At 36.0% G+C, this 26,744-nt stretch overlaps 1 protein-coding gene across 2 annotated transcripts in view; it reads left to right on the plus strand.

Annotated features, from left to right (window-relative positions):
* The window catches only part of ATRNL1 (attractin like 1), a 523,512-nt gene extending 497,007 nt beyond the window's left edge, over positions 1-26,505 (plus strand). For both annotated transcript variants that reach the window (XM_039352768.1, XM_039352766.1), the window contains one exon: positions 24,021-26,505. In XM_039352768.1, the coding sequence (XP_039208702.1) occupies positions 24,021-24,145 (125 nt within the window). In that variant the 3' untranslated portion in view covers positions 24,146-26,505. The remainder of the gene's footprint in view (positions 1-24,020) is intronic.
* The last annotated feature ends 239 nt before the right edge of the window (positions 26,506-26,744 follow it).

The following is a 26,744-nucleotide window of genomic DNA, read 5'->3' on the forward strand; positions in this document are numbered from 1 at the left end:
GCTTAGTATCTTATCTTCATCACTATTGAAGAGAAATATTCCAGAGGCAAATCATTGTTGCTCATATGGGAAAGAAGGTAAGATAGAATCAGCAGGCTGTGTATTATTGTCAGATTTATAGAGGTTTTCCCTCTATGTATAGCATAGTATCTCTTTGGGGCTTGTGCTATGGAAATGTGGTGTTTATTTTGGCTATTTGCAGATCATAACTGTGTTTGTTTGTTTGAGACAGCACAGTTCTAATTACTCAAGTGTTTTTGTATAATTATGCCTCCAAGTATGAAACATTTCTACTGCAATGGTGCATTTTCTAATATAAAGCACTAGACATGAACAGAACAGTAGAATGAATGTATCTACAGTACATCCTGCAACTTTTTGCTGGCTCCCCAAATCCATTTTTACTTCTTGGAGTTTCTCTAGAGTAGCGGCTCCCAACCTTTTCTATAACCCGCACCCTAGAATGCTTCTGATATTTTGCTTCACCCCTTACAAAGGTTCGAAAGAATGGCAACGAATTATGCATATACACTATAATTTTGAAAACCCAAGTTTGTGCACCCCCTGGAATACTGTCTCACACCTCCCGGTTGGGAACCCCTGCTCTAGAGTAAATCTGGAATATGTGTAGGAAATGGAAAGAACGAAAAAAAACTATACCCCCTGTACCACATCAGAAGAGTATAATTCAAGGCCGATATCTTTAAATAAAATGTTTCTTTTTCATAATGCTGGGTTTTTCAGATCTTTCAGCCGCAACCACTGTGATAAAAGGCAGATACTTTTTCAGAAATAATTTAATCTCTAAAACCATTTCTGGTTTGCATCAATAAATTTCATTGTTAATTGCTTTCTTGTCCTCCAGTAGATCATGTTTGCACTTGCATTGTCTCATTCAAGCAGAGGTTGTCTTATTCATCATTTTCCAGTTCATAGAATATGTATTGTTTCAAAAATATGTATATCTTTTTTTTAATAAGCTACTATGATGTCCTCAGTCCAAGCGTATTCATTTATAGTTATTCTCTCCTTAATATCTGACTAAGCCAAGATTCTGCATAGAATCATTTCTAATAAAAAGAATGTGAAATTGACCCTAAATGTATCAGAACATGAAAAATATTTTATACAGATTTTGACAATCTTAATGTACACCAGTAATTCAGAACATTTTGAATCTTTCCCCATTGATATTGCAGAAAAGAACTTTAGTTGTCTCTCTTTCTCAAGTCTCTCTCTCTCTGTGTGTGTATGTGTGTTTGTAGATACATTGATTTCACCTTAAAAGCTGTAATTTCAACATAACTGCACAAGAATTTACAGAAATAATTTAGTAATGAAAAGCGATTGGAGTTTTAATATATTTGTACTTTGAAATAAGCCTAGTAGAGCAACTTTCTGAGGCAGAAGTAAAAAAAGAAATTGATTTCACTGAAAACCTGTTTTAGAATCTGCATTCTTAAGGAAAGTCATCTTTTTATGTTAGTGATGTATTGTAAACTGGCACCTGCAACATAAAGTGTATCACAACTGTAAACTTTTCTTGACTTTTTACATACAAGAACCTTGGTAAAACTGTTTTAATTGCTGTTTATTTCTTCATTATAATCTATCGTAATTGATACAGGGATTTATTGTCTAGAAATGAACCTTGAGGGCCAATAAGTTCAACTCTTGAATCTGATCAATGTTTGAAGCTGAAAATGATATTTATGTCCTTCTCTATTCCTTTTCTTAGAATTGAAAGTAGGTGTGTATTCCCCCCCCCCAAAAAAAACCTTTATACTCCTTCCCTTATTTTTATGTGATAGAAACAGGATCAACATAATGATAGGTATCAAGAATATAGGATGCACTTTCTGCCTTGCTGTGGCTCCTGATTTACATTTTAAAACACAGTCAGACTGATCATAGTCCTTAATTCTTGGTTATGCTGATTGAAACTGATGAAAGTTGAAGTCCAAAATTACTGGAGGGTCTGTTCCTATTTTAAACTTAAATTCTGAGGTTCAATATTCTCAAATGGCATTACTTATGCTTTGTGACTAATGAATAAGATCTATATCAATAGTTGCAAATATGGAGTTAGATGGCAACCCATGGTATCTTGTTATTTAATTTATTTTTGATCTATTTTTTAAAACTAGACAGTGCTTATAGGATTTCCTACTTCAGATATCAAATAGTGTTGCTGGCTTTGGGCAACATGAATTATTATGAACATGAAAGACATTAGTGGGAGAGGGTCACAATTATGACTTTAATATAGCTTGATTAAATAATACAAAACAAATAGATGACCCTATTCTCTCACTTTAGAGCCCATAAAGTTTAGCAGAATATTTTTAAACTATTTTGATGACATCCTTCCAAATTAGAAAAATATATTTTTATTGCTAAGAAAAACAGTAATTTTAACAATGATCAATTACACAGAATAATACCTAAATATTCATGGATTTCAATATCTGTAGAATATTGTACAGTGATATGTGCTATATTTTATGAAAGGATTTTAAATAACAAAAATAATTTTGTGGAATTTATTCTGCTGTTCAGTCACAGTTACACCTTATAAAATATAAATAAAATGCATTTTTTTCCAACATCACCATTGACATATAATCTAAAACAGAAATTATTTTAAAAATAGCCAAAAATTGTTTTTAAAAACCTGAAGAAAATCAGTTTGGCTTCTTACCTTCCTCCAAAAAAACCCCCAAAAACAGCTATCATCAAGTGAATCAGTGAGATCATCTATCTTTATCTATTTATATCACCTATATAGAATAGATTCCCAGTAAAACAATCCTGTTTTATGTGTTTGAGGGAAACCATGTTGAACCTATTGTCTTAAGTTGGTGACCGCTTTTCAGTTAGAATCAGGTGGCTTCAAAAATGAACAAACAAATAAATGAATTTTATTTTGATCCAGAGGAGTTCAAAGTGTTGACTCTGTCTAAAAGCTCTTGAGTTAGAGGAGGTCACTGTTCCTCAGGGATAAATCTGAACATGTGAAATGAGAAGAGAAATTTTCAAGTATTTTCCCTCACCCCCTTGAATCCCCAAGGATAAATCTCTTCTATTTATCATCATATATGATTATTTTTCATCAGCCATCTGCCTCTCAAAATTGAATAATGATGAAGGTCATCCTTCAGCATTCTTTTGAGAAGTGTATAAGCTGTTCTGAGGTCTCATCAGTCATTTGATGTGAAGAAATGTGGAAGCTGCCTGAAGATAACTCACAAGATCATCATTCCTCCCCAGTCATGGTCCTGAAGATACCTGTTCTGTGCAAATACCTCCTTATAGGCTTGAGAATACGTCAGATCTTCAGAAGATCACTGAAAGTTCCCTACCATCAGCCAGTATGGTTGATTACTAAAAAAAGAAATTATTTTCACGGATGATTCCCAAACTTGGAAATCCCAACCATTTTATGGGTTTTTAAAATTATTGTTATTATTTGAACTATGTACTTTTATTTATACGGAATTTGTTATGTTATAGTATTATGTATTGTGCATTACTCATATACTTGAAGGATGTTTTTATTCTAAGTTGGAGCTTATTAAAATTTATTCTGGTCTTCTGATCTTTACATAATATTTTCTACCGTGTGAATATTAACTGTTACATTTACACCCATGTTCTTCTTGCTAACCTGCAAAAAGAAGCAATTTAAGTGTCACCTATTGTAAGCGGAAATTGTGAATTCACTTAGAAGAAATTAAAAATTGATGATTACTAGATGAGTAACACATACTAGATGAGTAACACATATTGAAAGAAACAGATGGACTACTCAAGGGAAAAAAATAGACACATCTATTAAAACTGAAACTAGGCTGTTGAATTTCACATAGATGTTCAGTCATTTGGGTTCTTAGGCTGTACCATTTTATTTTGAGTACTTTGCCTTAGTTGCTTGCTTGTTTGCTTATCTATCTGCATTTTGCATACTTGAAAGCCCTTACACAAATTCACATCTAACCGAAGCAATTGATTTGGTAACATTACATGTTTTGATATGTGAATTAATCAATACACAAATGACAAAATACTATAATTTGGATTGTGATATAGGCTGGGCTATGCACAGTACTTGAAATAAGCTGTTTTACACTATCTCTGTTTATATCCTGCCATACTTAAGCCAGAAGTGGATACAAACAAAACTTTCTCATTAAACTTGAGCTGTCCTATGACAGATAGACAGATGCAATGTGCGTACTAGACAGAAAGAATTAGATATGACTAATAGGTTTAATTACAAAAAAAAAAAAAAGATTTGGAACATATGAATGTAGTACCTGTCAGCAATTCATTATGGAACCTTGGGCATGTTCCAGGTTCCATCAGCTAAGGATGGTTGAAAATAGAAAGTGTGCCTTCTCTGCCATAACTCAGATCTCTGGAACATTCTTCCTCCAGAGATTAGGATGGCCCTGTCCCTGTTGATCTTTGTAAGGCCTTGAGGTCCTGATTATATACTTGGAGCTGAGATCCAGAGTGTGTTAATGACCACATCTCTTAGTTATATTGATATTTATGGTTTCGTGGGAGGGGGGGGTGCATGTATGTGTTTGTATTTAATTTTTTGTTAGTTTACCTCTCAGTTGCTTGAGATGAGTAGCTATAGAAATTGAATAAACAAACAAATTTCCTTTAAGAAATTCCATCTCTTCCCAGTTTTGCCATTCTTTGGTAGTCAGTTTGGATGACTAGTTTAAGTATATTACAAAAAAATCTTCTGGAAATAGTACTTATTTTGTAAAAATTACAAAGCAGCCATATTTGGAAGAAATGATACAAAGAGAATAATTTCCTCTCAATATGAAAACATTCAAAGGGATATACAACAGATACACACACACACACACACACACACACACACACACACACAAGCAGTGAGCAGGCCCATATAAAATGTAGATTAACCTCAGAAAGCAATAACTTTGAAAGCAATCAGGAAAGCCTTGAGCACATCAATATAAAATACAAACTCAAACTTTTTCTGGTTACTCACTGCATTTGGCCTCTAGAAATTAAGGTTTGTTGGATTCCTTCCTGAATCCTAGATTTTATCCCACAACCCAGAGTGAAAATAACTTTACTTCCCTATAGCTACTAATCACAGTTCTCAGAAAGATTCAAAGAAGAAAAAGCCTCTAACAACCTCATTTCTTGCTGCTTAACTTCGGAAGAAGGGATTTGCGTTTGCTTAGGTGTCCTGGGTTTTCTGACTAGAGGTAGAAAGAATTAGGTTGCAGGTCAAATATATGTGCATTCTGGTCTAATGGGAATCTCTGGAAGTGTGTCTTGTTAGATATGGATGTTACAATATAATGGCCACATGCAGCACCCCTACCATTAAATCCACTTTCATATTTAAAATAAAATTGTATATGCTTTATTTGGTGATGTTGGACTATTATGGAAATAATATTTATTTCATAGTATGTATTTGGATACAGATACCATATTAAGTAGGCTCATATGCCTTATGTTAAGCATGTAAGATATAAACATTTGAAAGAAAACTCCTTGGGACATGTCCATTTTAAAAAACAACAACTGATTAATGCATGTCTGAACTTTTCCAAGAATTTTAATAGAACATACACCAGACTGTACCTGCAGATGCCTTCAGCCTTCATAAGATGAGGTTTGTTATGAATTTATATATCTGTATCAAAACAAGGACTCTAAGCTAGGAAATAGAAGACTGCCCAAATTACTTGGGCTGCATCATATGTCAGACTAATTTCTTTAAGATTGGATGTGATCTTATGAAGAAGAGTGTGAGATGTGCACATTTTGCCCAGGTCTGAATTTACAAATAGCTCGCAAAATGTACTTTTCCTACGTGAGAAAAGACAACTACAAATAATATAATTACTATTTATAGCATTTCATTATGATGAATCAAGATCATAAACAGTATGGCGCTATTCCAGAGAAGTTTCAGACCTAGTCTTTACTATAGTACTCTTAATGGTTCTACTAAGTGGTAACTGATTATTCCCATGCAGTTTCAGTCAAAATGGGTTGATATGTTTATGGTCTGGCTAGTCACTAGTGCATAGCTTCCATTTATTTATTTGTATATGAATTTTTTCCTGATTGATTACTTTTTAAAAATGTGCCCAACTTAGCTAAAATGGAGCAATAAGAAAATGAAAATAGATAGTGCTCTAGAAAAAAAACAGAGTAAAGTTCCTTCAGGGTTTATTATTGCTTCAGCAAATACATACTCTTTTATTTGGGCAGTTGACCAAATAAGAGATTCAAAGACTGCATAGTGCAAATAAGTTTGAAGAAATACATATTAAAAATAAAATCTAATTTAAATTAGGACAGTATTTGAAATGTTAAACAAGAGTTTTTAAAAAAAACTTTCCCAGGAGCATAGAAGGGTATGGTTATATAATACATTGCCAGATCTAAAGCAAAAGCAAATATGCTCTTAAATGGAAATATGTATAACCAATTGTTTTCCATTTATTATGAAATATTAAAGCAAGGCATATGAAGCAGTTAGAAGGCATAGATTAGACTAATCTCAAAACCGTATGTTAGTTAATATTGTTGAAAGAAAAATCTTCATCAGGGTCCAATCCAAGATGGGAATAATCAAAATTGAGACTGCTTTAGAAAGAAGGTTGCAGTTTATTAAAGAGGAGAGCCAGACAGAAAGTTGGCTCTGGAAAAACTGAGAGTGGGTTTTTTTACCTTCTTGGGCTTTTGTTTGGAGTTGCTCCTGTGGCATGAACTTAGACCTGAGTCTGAATGTGCCTTTCTGGTATTCTGATGGTGGTGAGTTAATCCTATTATGTCTTAAAAGTCATATCCTGTTTCCCTGGGGCTGTGGCTGATGAGTTGTTGGATTTTTGGGGTGTAAGGGATTGTTGATTCTAGGGATCTTTCTTTCTAATCCTAGTTTCCTGACTCTAATCTTTCTGACAGGATTATCACATCTGCATTTCTGCAGACCTGGTTTCTGTTTGGGGCAGAGTAACTTGGGTGGGGGGGGGGTTGGTTTCTGCCTTTAAAATCCTTTGGGCAAATATATTCTGCCTTCATAATGTTTCCCAAAATATTTCTTTCTCTGGATTCTTTCCACAATATATTACTGTCTAAGGATCTGTAACATTACCAAAGAATAATTTAGAAGAAGAATCTTTAAACTGTACCTTATAGACCAGTGGTGGCAAACCTGTGGCATGCGTGCCAGAGGGGCACTTGGAGCCCTCTCTGTGGGCACACGTGCCATTGCCCCAGCCTTGCCTCCTCCCATGACCCCCTCCTCACCAGCAGACCCCCTGGAGGAGAGTCGCCCCTGAGCATGGCCCACACAGAGCAGTGCAGCCAAGGACATGGCAGACAGGCAGCATAGACAAGACTCTGCCCTCACACCCCATCACGCACAGTTAATGCTGTGGGGTGCAGGCAGAGGACATGGCTGCAATGGTGCTGCTGGGCTGCCTGGGTGATCTACGGTGGGCCCTGGAGGTGGTGAGTGGCCCTATGGGCAGGCGGGATGGGGGTGGAGCAAGGGGTGGAGTGGGGGTGGGGTCAGTTTTTTCTGGTTCGACATCACTATTATAGACCATAGAAACTGTTGCACAGAACCATAAGCTCTTTGCTTAGAAGTTAAGTTAATTTAACATTCATATATGTGAAATAAGCAGGCAGGAGTTTAAATACCATCAGAAATAAAAAGTGCATGGAGAAAAGGTAGTGAAGCAAATAGATTCTCCTCAATACCATGGAGAATGACCAAAGGAAATATATATGTCTAAAACTGGATTTAGATATACTCTAAGTTAGTTGTTTTTAATTACTATTAATTTAAGTTTCAAAAGGACGTGTTAAGCTAATTTAGTGTAATCTAACACTTTAACCTAGTGACTATAAAATCCTTAAGGTATATATTATAATATCATATTGCGTTTAAATTGGAAGTAAGACAATTGAGCATGCAGTACTTATGTAAATACTCCAAATTGTCATTAGAATAATTGAAAAATTGATTAGTATGAACTAGAAGTCATCATTAAAGGGAGAGTTAGTTTTCACTGGTTGTTTTAGCAGGTAGTAATTCAGCCTTCGTGCACTCATTATAACAAAAATCTTTCTCTAAACTTGTGATGGCAGATGAGTCAATATACCAATTTCCTATTCCGCTGAAAATCCCCAAAGTGTCAGCACAAGACTGCAGAATTGATAGTGAATATTTATCTTGGATTATTGTTTTATTACTATCCTGTTCTTAGCCCCCAAACTAAATGGATTACTCTAATGAAATGTTCACATACTCTGCATGATGGATATGTTTTTTTCTTAGTTTGTAGATCTACATCATATAGAACATTATACAGTAATATGCTAGGAGGATGCTCAAAATAGGAGAAATAAATTGTCTTTTTTAAAAGAAATTCTCTGCAGTTCCAAAATTAAATGGATGTTAAGCGTACTTTGAAATCCCAATAATGAAGATTTGCACTCTACCTCCACCTCTGTGAATAGTGTTCCAAAAATAGTTTCCCATAGATAGATGCAAAGATACGATAGGGCAGGTATATGTTAGAAAATGTCCTTTGCCCATATTTTTCTTTATATACTTTCCAATAAGATGTCAACAATTGAGGACAAAGTGCATAATTTATAAAATATAATATTTAACATCCATAACGTTAAAGAAAATCATACCCAGAACCAATTTTCACAAGACATTTCCTGCAAATTTGTTCTAACCTTACTACTTTTCCAATAAGAAAATATAGCCGTAAAACATGATAGAAGCAGAAAATTAATTTTGCCCCAAACATCCATCTCTGTGTCAGCTCCACCCACATACCTCTAGCATTGCTGGAAGATACAGTGATATGATGTATGATTTTTCAGCTTAGAATCATCTAGACAAACTGGGTAATCACTTTAGGAAGTTCGAGTGTTGGACAGAAGTACTAGGAGAGAAACTAGCATGTAATCATCTTGCCTTTATATTTTATGCCTATTTTTGAGCACTTTCATAGGACTCATTCTTAATGAATCAAGCAGTTAGATTTGAAATTTTCACAATATTAAAGACATATAGTTTCTTTAGGCATTACTAAATGTTTTCAAAGTTGGTATTAAAATTGTAACCAAATTTTAAAAAATATGTTTGGAATGCAAAAAAAATCTGTCAAGGAAGAATATGTAAATGAAGGAGAAAGAAAGGGAAATGAAGACAAAAATAATTCACACAGTTTATTATATATTAAAATGTTTTGTAGTTGAAGTAGAACAAAGTATTGTATTTATTTGTATTTTGTATTTAATTTTATTTATATGCCGCCCAATCCCAAAGGACTCAGGGCAGCGTACAGAGTTAAAACAATCATAAAACAATAAAATAATACAGTCATACCGCGAGTCCGATCATATCCCAGCCCCCCCCCCCGGGGACATCAGCCCCAGGCCTGCCGGAACAGGAGAGTTTTAACGGCTTTCTTAAAGGCCGGCAGGGTGGGAGTAGTTCGAACCTCGGGGGAAGTTGATTCCACCAGGTCGAAGCCACCACAGAAAAGGCCCTTCCCCGAGGGCCCGCCAGCCGACATTGTCTGGCCGACGGGACCTGAAGGAGGCCCAATCTATGGGACCTCACCGGTCTCTGGGAACTGTGCGGCAGAATGCGGTCCTGTAAGTAACCTGGCCCTATGCCATGAAGGGCTTTAAAGGTGATAACCAACATCTTGAATTGTGTCCGGAGACCCACAGGAAGCCAGTGCAGCTCGCTGAGGATAGGTGACACGTGGGCGTACCTTGGCGCGCCCACAATCACTCTCGCGGCTGCGTTCTGAACCAACTGCAGCCTCCGAACGCCCTTCAAGGGTAGCCCCATGTAGAGCGCGTTACAGTAATCCAGTCTTGAGGTGACAAGGGCATGAGTGACTGTGAGTAAAGCCTCCCGGTCCAAATAAGGTCGCAACTGGTGCACTAGGCGAACCTGTGCAAAGGTCCCCCTGGCCACAGCCGATAGATGTTGTTCCAAATTTAGCTGTGAGTCCAGGAGGACACCCAAGTTGCGTGCCTGCACTGAGGGAAGTAAATTTGCCCCCTCCCAGGACTAATGATGGGCCATCCAGTTGGCCTTTGGGAGGCAAGACCCAGAGCCACTCGGTCTTGTCAGGGTTGAGTCTAAGCCTGTTCACCCCCATCCAGACCCTCACATCTTCCAGGCACCGGCACATCACGTCGACTGCTTCACTGAAAGGACACGGGGTGGAGATATACAATTGGGTATCATCCGCATACTGATGATATCTCACCCCATGTCGCCGAATGATCTCACCCAGCGGTTTCATGTAGATGTTAAAAAGGAGGGGGGACAGGACTGAGCCCTGAGGCACCCCATGATCGAGGCATCTAGGGGTCGATCTCTGTCCGCCCGCCAACACCGACTGCGACCTGTCAGAGAGGTAGGAGGAGAACCACCGCAATACGGTGCCGCCCACCCCCACCTCTCTGAGACGACGCAGAAGGATACCATGGTCGATGGTATCGAAAGCCACTGAGAGGTCAAGAAGCACCAGGATAGAGCAATAACCCCTATCTCGGGCTCTCCAGAGGTCATCGATCAGTGCAACCAAAGCAGTCTCAGTGCTGTAGCCAGGCCTGAAACCAGATTGAAAAGGGTCCAGATAATTAGTTTCAACCAAGGATCGCAAGAGTTGGGACGCCACCACCTTCTCTACAACCTTCCCCACAAAGGGGAGGTTGGAGACGGGACGAAAGTTCTTCAAAACAGCTGGGTCCAGGGAAGGCTTCTTCAGGAGGGGCCTCACCACCGCTTCCTTTAAAGGTTGCGGGAAAGACCCCTCCATCAAGGAGGCATTGATTATCGCCTGGAGCCAGCCTCGTGTCACCTCCCTACTGGCAGAAACCAGCCAGGAGGGGCACGGGTCCAATAAACAGGTGAAGCATTCATTGCCCTCACGGCCTTGTCCACTTCATCAGGGGTCACAGGCTCAAACTCGCTCCAGATAACATGACTAAGACCAGCCCCTGGCAACTCGGCTGGCACTGCCCAGTCGGAGTCCAGGTCTCTCTGAATCTGAGCGATTTTGTCCGAAAGAAACTGAACAGACTCCTCAGCTCTCCCCTGCAAGGGTTCCTCTGCCTCCTCCACTTTAAGAAGGGAGCGGGTCACCCTAAACAAGGCGGCCAGGCGAGATTCTGCGGACGCAATAAGTGCGGAAAAGTGAACACGCTTTGCTGCCCTTATCGCCACTAAATAAGTCCTAAGATAGGCTCTTAATAGTGATCGGTCAGATTCAGAGTTACTGGCCCTCCAACGTCGCTCTAGACATCTCTTGTGGCGCTTCATCTCCCGGAGCTCCTCAGTAAACCAAGGCGCCCTCAGGGGCCACCACCACAGAGAGGTCGCAAAGGCGCAATTCGATCCAGGGCCCCGGACGCCGCCTCATTCCAGGCCGCAACCAGGGACCCGGACGAGTTGTAGACAAGGGAGTCAGGTATTTCCCCAAGCTCCTCCTGGAACCGATCTGGGTCCATTAGGTGCCTCGAGCGGAACCACCTAGTCGGCTCCCTCTCCCTGCGATAGGGGAGTGATGCTTTGAAGTCCAGCCTCAATAGAAAATGATCTGTCCATGACAAGGGCGAGATCTCTATTCCCCTTAATTCCAGATCATGTCTCCATTGCCCCGAGAGAAACACAAGGTCAAATGTGTGACCACCCCTATGAGTCGGATCCTGAATTACCTGGGTCAGGTCCATGGTTGCCATGGAAGCCATGAACTCCTGCGCCGCCTCTGAGCAATCGCCAAGTGATGGTAGGTTAAAGTCCCCCAGTACTATAAGTCTGGGGAACTCCACCGCCAACCCGGCTACTGACTGCAGCAACGCAGGCAGGGCTGTTGCAACGCAGCTGGGAGGTAAGTACATCAGCAGCAAGCCCAACTGAACCCATGAACCCAACTTCAATAGGAGGGACTCACACCCAACAACCTCCGGGGCAGGAATCCCACGAGGACTCAAGGACTTCCGAACGATGACTGCCACTCCCCCACCCCTGCCCTGATGTCGAGGCTGATGAAGCACCACAAACCCGTCCGGGCACATCTCTGAGAGGGAAACACCCCCCTCAGGGCCCAGCTAGGTTTCGGTTATACATGCCAGGTCTGCCCCGCTGTCCAATATTAAATCACGGACAAGGGGGGCTTTGCTGACAACGGACCTGGCATTAAGCAACAGCAGACTAAAATTAAGGCCCTGTACTCCCCTGTCACCAGTACTACAGGATGAGCCTTTTGAGGGGCCGGAACAAGGAATCGCTCTAACATAGCGAGCCTTCGTTCCCCAAAGATGGCCTGCCCCTCGGCTCCCGCCATATCTGCCCATCCCAGTCATAACCGGGATGCTCCGACCATCTCCCCTCCCCGGAGTACCCCCACCCTCACCAGCCTTCTCCCTTCCTGACCGGACTCGCTTTCCATACAGACCAATTCTATTGTCCCAGAACAATAGACTAAAAAGGTAGACTTAGAGTAGGACATACAGAAGACATCCTAATAAAGTTAGTGTAAATATGATGATGTTGCATATACTATCGTTCAGTGAGGATTAATAAATATTAGCATGATTTGTACATATGAATTCTGGGAAGTGAAGTTGGATAATATCATAGGATATAAGAGATATTCTACATTTGGGGTAAAACCAGATCCTATCCCTATGTCCTAGCTATCTAATTTGACCTTAGTATTCAGAAGGGAGGTTCCACCAAGCCTCAATATGTCTATTTTCTTTGTCTTCTGTTGAATTCAGTCTTTGCTTTCATATGATCTGTGACTTTAATTTTAAAAGAAGTAACATATATTATCTGAGTGTCTCCTTTTATATAAATATATGGTGCATTTGTTTCTGTTTTGCTTAATAAAATGTATTTATTAAATTGTGTCAGAACCATTTCATACAAAGGGCAATATATCATAGTCACAGATTCTGTGAGAAGTTGTCCCACACAGGTGAAATTAGACCCTTCTGAATTATTCTCCTACAAATATGTAAACAAAGCTTTGTGCAGATTTTATTTAACCTTTTTCCTCATTAGATCCTTTCTCTTCCTGTGCTAATGCTTGTGATATGATCTTGTTAGCGCCATGTGTTTATGGCTGTCATTAAGCCTCTATTAGAAAAATGAATCAAATATGTTTTCCCAATTTATCAAGGTTTTCATAAAATGCAAGTATTGCAGTGTTATCAACTTATTAGTGCTGAGTCAAAGGAGAGGCCCTGGTAGCGATAAAGGAAAAAATCAATCTGTTCTATAGAGCTTGTAATCAGTGATCACCTTTAAAATGTATAATGCAGCAATGTCATGCTACAAAATAAATATATACTAATTAAAACAAAAACCTGAGAGAGAGAAAATATTAAATAGTATTTAATTATCTAATTAGTATAAGATAGTAATATGTACACTCGATAAATGAGGAGTTATGCATGGAAAGCATTATCTATATAGTAGAATCCCAGGCAAAAAACATATTTCAAAAGAGGGTGTATCATTTGTCAGTATCAAAGAATCCTCCATAATTTGTTGGTATAAGATTCAGCTGTTTTCCCTATTATTTATTATTCTCTATATTAGCTCACTGATGAAAAGTATTAATGTGACTCACTTATAAGTGAAATTCTGCTGGGCTAAATAAATTCAATATGCCAGGTTTTTTTTAATAGATCTGCCCTAAACTTAAAAGTGTTTATTTATTTACTTCTCTCTCTTTCTGTCTCTACTTTAAAAATTATGTGTTAATTTATGTATTGAAATAATGTGAATAGCTGAACATTATAAAGGTTGAGAAGGCTGAAACTGTGAGACGATCATCTTTTAAAAAATATTTTTATTAAATGTTAACTACAATAATAAAATATAGTACAAATTTGAAAGAAAAAGAGAAAAGTGCAAGATAGAAAAAAGAGACAATTGAAAAATAAAGAAAAGCAATGAAAGCAATTTTCCATCCTTATCACAACAAATATAAACAATTTCACTATCTCTTCACATTCTCTTAGTTAACAGATATAAAACTCTTCGTCCCAACACTTAGCTATAGGGCGGGTCAATAAATAAAGTCTTTTTGATCCAGGTGTCAGCAAAAAGAACAAACAGAATTCTAAAATAATTACATTTGTTAACAAATATAAAACTCATCATTTGGTATCTCAACTCTTAACTGTAATACTGTAATCCAATACAGTTTTCCTGTCCAGATGTCAACAAGTCCAGAAAGAATAACATCATATCCCATTTTAACTCTATCAAATAAGCCAATGTTAAGCCTTTCTCTTACATAAAACAATCTTATTCTTTAATCTATTTGAATGTTCATTATCTCTTATGTCAAATTTCTTCAAAACTTTGACAAGCCTCTTTTATAAATTCACCAGAAGAAATTATTCCAATTACTCTCTTCTAATTTCCTTCTTAATTTATAGAGCCTTATCCATATTTTTTAAAATCCAGGGATAAATTCTTCTTCACATTGTTCTCCATAATCATGTCAAATACGTTTTGTTGGAAATCTTTTTCTGTAACAGCATCTTCTCATGTAATATCTTCTTGGAACAGGGTATCATAAAAACACACAATATAACTCAATCCCAAATGTCCCACTATTCAATGGGATTTGATTCAAAATCCCATATTTCAAAGTTTTCTGATCCCTTAATCTGTTTAAAACTTTCTATAATCAAATCCCTTTCTTGCTTTTTACTGTTTATCATCCAAATTGTTGATAAAGATATTGAAGAGTACTGGGCCTAGAAAAGAGCCCTGGGGCACCCCACTACACACTTCCCTCCATATAGATGCAGTTCCATTGAGGATCACACGCTGAGTAGGGCCGGTCAGCTAGCTACGAATCCATCTGGTGGTGATGCTGTCTAACCCACATTTTTCTATCTTATCGAATAGTAAGTTGTAATCTACTTTATCAAATGCCTTACTGAAGTCCAAGTAAATTACATCCATATATATATTTGAGGATATCCAGATGAAAAAAGTAGCTTTTCCCATTTTAACTGTTTTTTAATTGTTTTAATTATTATTTTGCATATACCTACACACACATTTGGGATATAAGAGGATAGATAAATAAATAGACTTAACATCTTCCTCTCATTTTTCAGCATTTGGACCTTTTCCTTGGGTAAAATTAGCATATTGGCTTCTAGTATCTCTAGTTTCCATCTCTCTCTCTCTCTCTCTCTCTCTCTCTCTCTCTCTCTCTCTCTCTCTCTCTCTCTCTCTCTCTCTCTCTCTCTCTTCTCTTTCACTAGGGTGTTTTGTCTTTACATAAGACCTTGGCAAGGCAGTGGACATTGAGGTGTGAGAATCTTGAAGGACAAGCAGTTCTAAGGGTTTGTTAAGGTCATTCAAATAGCCCCAAAGCTATGAGAGAGTGGAACTATTCTGCTGTCTATTGATTTAATTCTTTCTATGAGTTTATTTTATTTTAAACATTTATTTTATCCAATGCACAAATCATTTACCATATTTTCCGGTGTATAAGACGACTTTCTAAAGCCTGAAAATCTTCTTAAAAGTCAGGGGTCATCTTATACACAGGAATATACGGGTAGCTGTTCCCTGAATTTAAAACCAATCTGCCCCCTAGTGGCCAGCCCTATTTTTTTTACAGAAATAAGCACTAACAGGACAAAGCTTTCTAGCAGCAAAGGAGCTCCTATTGTGCTAATCTATAAACAGAAATTCAATATTGTACTGTATTTTCTGGCGTATAAGATGACTTTCTAAAGCCTGAAAATCTTCTCAAAAGTTGGGGGTCGTCTTATATGCCCAGTTGTCTTATACGCTGGAATATACGGTATATTTAGTTCCCTTTTAGGAATGGACTTACACACATACATATGTACACTGAACAGTAGCTTGCTATGCATCATATGCACCTTTGAGTTTGCAACATACTTGTAACCCCTATAGAATTAATTGGGGTCAATTTTCAGTCATATGTAGATTGTTTGGTAGCAAAAGTCTTTCAAAACCTACACTATCTGCCTTGTTGGGCATTCGCTCTAGGCTTTCCCATATCTCTAAATAGTACACTTCAATAGTACTTTAGTTCAGGTTTATAGTTCTATATACCCGTTTCTTTCCATGTTTTATTTAGTGAAAAGGACAGTTTGAAAATTAGAGTAGTATATTACATTGGTTATATTTTAATATATTTGATCCTCTTCATCAGGTGTTGCTTGATGACAGATGTTTGTATGGATAATGTCTTTTTTTATGGAACTAATAAAAGTGTTGGGGTCAATTTCTAGATGGAAAACATAAATAAATAGAAGTGAACCACCAATAAACTGTATTTTAAATCTGTTTTTTAAAATATAGCAATAGCACTTAGACTTATATATCGCTTCACAGTGCTTTACAGCGCACTCTAAGCAGTTTACAGAGTCGACATATTGCCCCCAACAATCTGGCTCCTCATTGTACTGACCTCAGAAGAATGGAAGGCTAAGTGAACCTTGAGCTGGTGAGAATCGAACTGCAAGCAGTTGGCAGTCAGCAGAAGTAGCCTGGAGTACTGCCTTCTAACTATTGACCACCACGCAGTGGTTTTTAATACAGTATAGAGAATATTTTTTAATTATTATTATTTTGAAAAGACTTCAATTTCCATTAAAACAGATAAAAGAGAAAATATAAATAAAAAGATTCACATAATATGAAGATCTAACTTTTGTGATTCAAGGACTATCATTTGTTTAATTTCTGTCACCACCTGATTTTGATTAGCCTGGAAGATTTAGAATCAGAGTTATAAACGTATAGACTAAATGCTCTAGTTTCATCTATTTCTGAAAATAATATAGAGTGTCTGTTCTAAATCATGGTCCTAGTTTATATACAATCTATGATGTCTCTTTTATCTCATGGATAACCTTCACACTACCTCCTTTAAAACATTTATTATTTTATTGATATTGCAATTTTATGCAGCTATATTTTAAACTAACCCTAACCCATTTTAGTTATTCTCATAACCAGAAACAGTAATAAATATTTTTAAAAAACTTGATTCTACACAATTCTAAAAATTTTGCATCTGCATGCTTGTAAAATATATTCCTGTCAGAATCCAATTATATTTCATCTTTAAATTATCAAATATAGAAACTCCCAATTCTGCCTTCTCTGGATTCTGCCATAAGAGGGAGAGAAGGGGGAGAACAAAGGGGCTTTATGGCCCTCACTTCCTTCTTTACACTTCAAAGAGCTGAATGCTGAATGTGTGTTTATTGTAACCTCGAAGCGTTAACATACCAAAGGAGGGAAGTTGCCTTTCATGTAGTTATCTGAAGTCTCCATCCAGACGGAAGAAAGAAGAAAGGGAGTGGAATTGTGATACTTGAAACTATCACTGGAAGGGGGGTTGATTGGGTGGGACTACTGGGGAACCCCTTAAAACCTTGAATGGGAGAGCTTGGACCCCAAGTCCTGTCTAGCATGCCTGCAACCATTTTCTCTTAATAAAGGATTCCTGTTGGAAGAATTATTCCAAGAGTTCTGTCTTCTTAAGATGCAAAGTGGGGTGGGTCCTTACAATTCCAGTCAAAAGATTGAACAGCAAACTGTGTTGGCCCCAGAATGATGAAATATACATGATTATTTCATAATGAAAATTTCAGTCCTAATATATGATGTCATTGTGCACATTTTATCATTACTTTCTCTTTGCTACTATTATTCTATAAATGACCATGAATTTGAATGTATTGAAAAATAGAAGAAAATAATTCTCAACTTGTTTCTCTTTCAGTAATAATAGTAATAATGTATTCTTGCTTATCTGAATGTACTAATAGTAATTTAATAGCAGAAAACAATATTTGATGAAGAATAAAATCTGCAAAGCAATAGTCTTGCAAAGGCATCACTATAATCCTTATGTTATGTTCTGCTTTGAACATCTCACAGGTTGCACATGTAATTAATGTATTACACCATCTACTTGTAAAGTCACAAATCAATAAGAATTTTCTGAAAAGCAAATTAGAATGAGGAGTGTGGAAATATGTTTTCTTATGATTAACTATTCTCTATTAATGAAAATGGAAAGTGATTATGTGGGTAAAAAATCTATCATGCATTAAATATCTATGCTCAAAAAAGCCTTTCTAATTGAATTTTTATGAAGCTAGGTTCAATATTAGATAGTGACTTATACAAAAATTGCTTCTAGAATACTCAGTTTATAAGTCTGTATACATTATTGTCTCTAAAAAAAGATGATTTTTATTTTGTTATAGATTTAGAAATAAGAGTTGTAGCAACATTTTTCATGTAATACTGCCCACACAAATTTACTCAATTGAGTTTTGTCCCATAAAATTAAAGGATACCTGTTGCATATAATATATAGATGTAAAGGGGTTGTTCTTCATATCAATACTTATAAGAATATCTTTTTCCATATCATAAATTAAAATAGCTATGAAACAAAGAGTTTTATACCAGAAGATACAAGGGAGTCAAATGGGAGAAGGATCAGGAGTTTAATTTAAACAACTTTCTTCAGATATAACAAAATGTAATATAATGAAAGAATAAACCAAACTAAGGAGAGAATGGGAAGGAGGAATCATACAGAGAAACAAGTGATGGCCTATAGAAAAAGTCTCACTTGTAAGAACCAACTGAATGATGTGTCATCAAATCAATGTTGATTCTTAACAATCATATGGATCAGGGATGTCAAACTCAATTTCATGAGGGCCGCATCAGCATTGTGGTTGCCCTCAGGGGGCCAGGTAGGTGAGGCCTACTGGGTAGGCATGGATGGATTGAGTGTGGCTTACTGGGTGGGCATGGCCAGCTCTACATCATTCACATTTGGTATATATAGGATTGACCTTGCGAGATAAGAGTGAGACCCACAATCAGATCAATTATCTGAAGAGGCAGCTCTGTTCCCAGGTGAAGGAAAAGTATGAAAAGCAGTTCAGAAGGGAGTTTCCCTAGTTTTCTAGCAACTAAAAAAGAAGAGAGAAATACTTTCAGTCTTGCGAAATTTTGTTTAATGTAACTTTACAATAAAGATAGTGGTGATGGTTGTATTTCTTATCGGAAATACTTAAAAGAGTTAACACTAGAGAGTTTGGTCTTCACATAATATGTCTAAAGTAATATTATTTGACCCTGGTCATTTGTGCCTCGAGTGACAACTCTGTCTTGATATGCTTGATAATCCATTTGTTTTGTTTTCTTGACTGTCCACAGTATTCTCAGGTGTTTTTTTCAGCACCAAAATTCAAAGACTCAAGACTTTCCCTATCCTGCTTTTTCAAAGTCCAATTTTTGCTCCATACAGGGAATACCATAGTTTGCAACCATGAACATTAGACAGCACAGGAGTTCCTCAGATAGCTTCAATATGTTTTGTTTCCAAGTAAGCTCATGGAAGTGAATAAAACTTTGTTCAGTATAATATGAATAATCCAGAATGAAGATAAGAAATGGGTCTAGGCCTTTAGTTTGACTGCACTTTTTTTATTCCAGAAAGGGATGAGTTGAATGAATGAAAGAAGAAAGTGTAGACAGTGCTGTAAATGGTTGAAAGCTGATGAACCAGGATATTTTCATATGTATCTGCAGAGTTCTTTAGTGCAGTGAAATGTTGATAATAAATGACAGGATGCAAAAGGGAGAAGCGTGTAATTATAAATAGTGCTGATGAGATAAAGATGAAGATACACTTATGGAGTTCTATGGTGATCTGAGTAACCACAGATTAGACATTTTAATTTCCATCATTTTCTCAGTGGGATTTAAAACTGTTGCATTAACTTTCAGGGACATTGGGATTCCTGACAGTAATAACGTGAGTAATGAGTTCACAGCACTAATGCAGCTATATTTATACTTTACTGTCCGTGTTACAATAGCTTTTAGAGCAGGAGAAATAAAATGAAAAATTGCAGTAATGATGTAACAATTTTGATGGGTGAAGCATTTGATTTTCTATAGCATTGTGGAAGCACCTTTTCTCTTTTCAGTTCTTCTTAATTATTTCATTTAACTGCTTAATGGTTGTTCTCTTTTATTTGGTTAAAAGATATAAAACATTGTGTGCCAATGTATGCTTTATTCTAGCTGTATTCTGTATTGTGAATGTTCAGATTCTGCATAATAATGTAAAATGCCTGAAATGTAATCTTATCTAATAAAGTTATCTGTCCAGGATAATATGTTACAATAATATATGTTTAAAGGAGAAAAAATTGAATTGCAATTATCTTCCTAACCAAACCTAGCAGGTCATCTTTAACATCCTTCTGTTGAACAAAGGAGAAAAATGTGAACTTGATAAATTTTTAATTAAAATTAACAACAGCAGAAAGGGAAAAGCTTGCATTTGCCAACACCAAGTAAGACACCCAGTAAAATGTTGCCTTCTTATTCTGAAAGATAATGTGGCCTTGCATCAGTTAATGTGTATCTATATAAAACAGCAAGGGAGGAAAACATTTAAATATCTTCAGCCATAGTATTTCTATGTAAATCTGATTACATTGAAATAAAACTGCAGCTATTAAAGGTTTAAAAGAACTAGGAATACAAGCAGTAAAAGGAGACAGTTAGTAAATGAGGTAGTAAAACATTTCAGCTGGGCAAACAGTTTATAGCATGCTGCTTCTTCTGTCAAGCTGCTCCATTCACCACATACTTGCGTGTTGTTGCTTGAATTGCATTTAAGGCTACAATTAACCTTTCGTGCCTAATGAAGCTGTTTTGCTGGAGGAAAAATAAAATATATAATGCAGCCTTTCTTCTATAAAAGTTTTGGAAAGGAAAGACTAGTTCAAAATGAAACCACTTTCAAAGCCTATTGTTCTAATGAAATGCTCAATGTTGCACTTATATCTAAATTACACACTATTGCAAAGCAATCTGCTTTGATGTGGTACATTTTATTTCTATACTTATTAATTGTTCTACATGATTACTATAAATAACAAACATCACACACAGACATGCACTCAAGTAAACTTATAGCTAGAAACTCACTGATTAACTATTACCATGATATTGTCTTTCAAGATAACTGTTATATTTCGATATGTAACCTAAATAACACTGGTTTTCTCTCTCTTCAAGTATATGTAACATTATTTTATTAATAAGAGTAAATTTCCACTTTTGTTTTATTTAATGTTTGTATGTAAGCATTTGATAAAAGAAGCTATTCTTTCTCTTTAAGCAAAATTCATCAAAATAACCAGGCCCATTTTGTACATAATAATAATTAACATATTCTCATAACAGGTGCTTTTCATACAATGTGTTTTCACAATTTTAAGTCATTTTAAAAACTGAATCCCAAGTCATCCAGAGAATGCCAGGTATTGGAATAGACAGATCTCATTCCTAGATGAACCTCAGTACCTACATGTTAAAAAACTAGGCACGTGACTTATAGCATTGAGCCATGTTAATTTTACATGATGGCTTCAATGTTGATAAACAAGAGCAGTCAACTCAATAGGAAGATATTTTCAAATGGGGAATGTGTGAAGGGACACTAAATTAAAGCTATGAAAATAAGGGAACTAAATGGTAGCTATCATAGAATTTACATTTCCAACCAATAATATTAATTGTCTTGGGGGAAAAACCTATTAAATAAAGGTAAAGTATATAATAAATATTTAAGCCCCAGCATTTTTATTGACTCTTGGTTGCATTTTGATGTAAATTCTACTTGCCGGCAGCATATGTGCATCATTTTGACTTGGTAAATGAAATTCTTTTAGATGCCAGTGTAAAATAATGAATTGATCCCCCAGTTAATTGTATTGCTTTGATAAAACAAAGGGTGTTGAGCCCAGAGAAAATAATAAATAAATTTCTTTGGATGATTTGTGTGATGCTTTGGGAAATGATCTTCTGGAGTGACCTCATTTTAATGGAACTTTACCAGCATGTCAGTAGGTCTCAGAATGCAGTGTTAGATTGAAAAGCATGATTCCTTCACAGTTGTTGCCCTAAACAAAATGAATGGAATAGCACACAAATAAACCTCCGTAAGAAAATATTAATTTGAGAAAGTGCCATCTCCAGGTTCACTGAGAAGCAAATTTTGATTTAACATTTATTTAACATTAATTTAGGAAGTCAGCTGTTGTCTTGTAGAAGCAGAATAACCAAAGAATAATCATGCATTTAATAAACAGATCTTATTCTTTCTATTACTTTCTATTGAATGCAGTCACAATAAAGTGCCATATTCACTGAGCTGTTATGGACCCGAACAGCACAGGAGGCAGAGTTGCACAGGGGAAGAGACATAGTATGGATGGACGCCATAATACATGGGAAGCTGGAGCAATCATATTTATGGAATTGAGATTTTCTTTTTTAATTACATTAATTCTATTTTAGCTCATAAGCTACAGTTTATGTGATTTTAAGAATTGGAAATCATAATGCTGAAATCAATAGCCTACTCAGTAAGAAATTTCAAGAAGTATTATGGAGATAATATCCCACTTTCAGGTTGCATGTTGCCATCCTTCCTGTAAAATAAAATCTTTTTTGTTGGGGATTAATTGAGATGGCCATGAGGAGACATTCTACTATGATGCGTATAATAAGGCGTTCTGCAGCTGATATTAACTAAGATCACTCTATGGTTCAACTCACATATAAAATAATACAATGGATGTCTTAAATTAAGACTAAAGACACATTAGAATTCAGAGATCAATAAGAATTCTTCAGTAACTGTGATTAGAAGTTTGATTTTTTTTAATATTTTAAAGTCATGATGAATATTACACAGGAATAAACCTATTTTGGAGTTCTACATATTGTTGCAGTAAAATTCTCAACTGCTTTAACCAGTATGCCCAATGCTGAAAAATACTTGGAGTAATCCAGGTATAGTTCAAATCCCAGTACATGTTTACTTCATCAGAAGAATATCAAGCAACAGATTTTTTCTTACAATTTTGTTTGCATATATTTGCTGATAAGTTCATCCTGAAATGAATGGAAAAGAAATGAAGCAAGCATTAATACTAACATTCAATTAAGAACAATTTTGTGCCAGGAATATTAGCACCGTTACCTTGCTATGTATGTGAATTATGTGGAAATAGGATTTAATAAATGCAATATAATAAAGGATTTCACTATATCTCTGTATTTAATTAACTTTGAATATGCCACATAAATTTTTTGTACACTGGCGAATTACAACAAAACAAAACAGTACATTAAATCAACCCACTTCCCCCTTGAAAAGCTGGAAGAAAGCTATTTCAGTGGCAGACTCATTTTGCCTTGGAGCCTTTTTAGAATGGATGAACTCAACTCAGAATTCAGTTCAACACAACATAATGCCATTTCAATAAATAAATAGGAGAATATATAAGTCTTAGGAGACATGTTTCCATGTGCATGCATGATGGGAAGCCAGGTATCCATATCACTGACCTGAAGAGCAAGTTATGGCAGCAAATTTCAAATTCAGAGCCAAACTTGATATTTTAATCTTAATAACTTCATTACTGTTTTCCAGTGAAATAGCATTCACTCCCACTGTCCAGTTTACAGAACTCATATGACATGTTTTTGACTGCATTGTTTATGAGTTTATTTTGCAGCTGAATTTGTCCAGTGAAGTTAGAAATTCCATTTCTCACTCAGAAACAGATATGGACTGAAAAAGTGATAACTTTTCATTGACTTTAATTCTGTCTCTTATGAATAGTCATATGAATGTCTATAAAAAGACATGGCTGCCTTAATTGGTAACCCTGAGGTGCTATCCTTGTGCAAAGACTGAAATAAATCTTCCAAAACATTTTCAAAACATGCAGTATATATATTTCCTATACATGAAAGAATAAAGGCAGCTAGAAAATATTTTTATAATAGAGTATTACATTGTTCTTTTTATCTTTTCTTACAGGGCTGGCAATTGCAAGTGCACTGATAGACATTTCACAACAGAAGCCCTCAGAGTGTAAAGACAAGAGTTTGGGAATCAGAAATCGAAAGCATCACCTTTCAACCCGTCAAGGGACTTGTGTCTGAGATAACAAGAATGCATTTGTATATTCTGTAATGCTTTATTTTTTTTCCCCAACCTTTTTTCTTTTGAAGAGCTTCCATTGAAAGCTAAAATACAGCCTCAGTTTTTATGGAGGCAATCTCTGGATGGTGGCAAAGATGATGGTAAGAAGTATCAAGCTTAGATGAATTAACATGTCTTCTTTCCACTGAGCCCCCAAAGCCCTAATGGGCAATGTGAATATATTGGCTGAACATGAAGAAAATATTCTAACATCAGTACTAATATAAAATATTTCTCCACAATTTTTATTATCCTTACCAGAAAAAAAGGAAAAATTATAAATTGCTTTATAATGAGAAAGGAAATATATTATTAATTATTTTGAAGGACTCATTACATAGTTAGAAGTAATGAGTTACCAGTGTTTCAGTTTGATCACTATTTAGGCACATTTAGTTAAATAAGGCAAGAACTGACATTATTAGGGATATACTGTAAATATTATCACTGCCAGGTATGACAATAGAACTCAAGCTAGAAATACAAATATGTACTTCAGTGAGGCAAATATACCATGAACAAAATACATGTTTCAATAAGTAAAAATTTGGATACATGATTATCAAAATATCTTTCAAAAGCAGGGTAAAGAGTTCAGAATGTGGAATGAAACAGAAAGATCATTCCTGTATTCCTTGCCAAACTAACTCATCGTAAGAGTGGAAAAAATCAAACCAGCAGCAAAGTATTTACAACCATTCTCCCCCACTTACAGCAGCCATGTTAAGAATTTGCAAGACTCGAGAGGGTGGAAATGAAAAACCTTACATTCCTATATAAAACTGCCTTGAATTCTCCATTAATATTGGTAATACTGATAATACTGATGACCCATGAAATCCATGGGCTTAAAGCTTGTTGCAGATTTTAGCCTTAGTATGCAAGGGGAAGATCATTGCCATAATTACTACCAAATCATGTTGCACTGGCTATATTTTCCCCTTTATTAAAAGTGATCTCCCTGTTAGAAACAAATATATATTATGTTCCCTTAACAATAATCTTTTAAAACATACATTGAAGTATCCAGTGGCCTACTAACAGTTTCCTTCTTCAAGGCTATTAGAATGGCTTTTCAATATAGGCCGTTATCAAATTGCCAATCAAAAGGTAGAAGGAAACAATTTCTAAAGTTCAATTTCCATCCTTTTCTTTATGCAGACTACTACTTTATCAAAAGTCACCTCATAAGCTATGAGACAAGAAAATGGTACCTGTAGGCATCAGAGGATACATACGTTCCTATAGTGTCCACAAAACCCCAACATTAAATTAAAAATATTTTTTTAAAAAAACTCCCATATCTAAAATATTTAAAGTATTCCAAATCTCAGTGCATTTTTGCTCATTTGAAACCTGTGAAATTTGGGGTGGTATGCCAGAATTGGGTGGTATTGCCCAATATTTTGGCCATAATCTCACTAGGGTCCACCTGCAGTAGCTCATAAACCACTGGTGTTCCCTAGACCATAATCTGAGAACCATGGATCTTGGTATTTGAAAACAAATAATAATTATGACACAATTTTATTGCTTTGTAATTGCTGCTTAATTGTGAATACATTTTATGTTTTCAGCAGCTGCTCTTTTGTTGATGAAAGGCTTTGTGATTTAATTAGGTTCCCGCAGAAGGGAGATCTGTTTTTTGCCATTTTCTTGTTTCTCCTTCTGCCAACCCCCCATACACATATTCTTCTCCTCTTGCTACAATACAGTTCTCTAAATATAAGGAGGACTCATATCATATTTAATGAGAAAAGGTCTTTCAGAGGTTTAATCACTTTGATAATGTGCTCTTTAGGCTTCCTGGTCTCAAATCCAGAAACACAATGCATTTAAATAATAGAAATGCTATTTAAGTACTTAATTTGTTTACTTAATCTTATTCATTACAATGTACATTAAATGTACAATTTTAGTTGAAGTTGGTATGTACTCAAAACTGATAATAGCAGATTACATATTCCAGTGGACTTGTTAAAATCCCAGGAAAGAACAGAACAGCAGTTCTTAATCTGCAGAACTGCTATTGTGGTAATTATGCACTCTTACCAGTGGTGAAGTTGTGTTAATTAAAAAAGGTATACAAATATAATTGGTGTTTATATTATATTTTCATTTTCTTCAAGGAAGGGAAAAGATTTAACTGTTTACAGTTTTACTACATAGTTCCTTGCATGTCAAGATGGTGCAGTAGCATAATAAAGGCCTGTTTGTGACTTGATGGTGTTTCTCTTTAAAAATAATTTTACTTAATTTGGATGAGGTGTGATGTTTTGAAAAAAGATAAAAATTCATTAAACTGAATTGTTGTACAGTATGTAGTTCTCTCTCATCCAAGATCATTGGATCACATTTTTATCATGATTGCTTTACTGTTTTTGATTCATTGCACAGTCATAAATTTATGCGGGCATGATTGTTGAAATATTTTCATTCTCAAAAAGACACTGATTATTACTCAAGTTATGTTTTCAAGGTGTGATGATTTTGTTTTAAATTCAGTTTATTATTCTAAAACAAAGGTTCCCAGTTCTGCAGGCATTTTTGTGTTAATAA

This window comes from Crotalus tigris, unplaced genomic scaffold, assembly GCF_016545835.1.
Source record: "Crotalus tigris isolate CLP2741 ecotype Arizona unplaced genomic scaffold, ASM1654583v1 scf7180000018468.2839379, whole genome shotgun sequence".
Taxonomy (NCBI): Eukaryota; Metazoa; Chordata; class Lepidosauria; order Squamata; family Viperidae; genus Crotalus; species Crotalus tigris.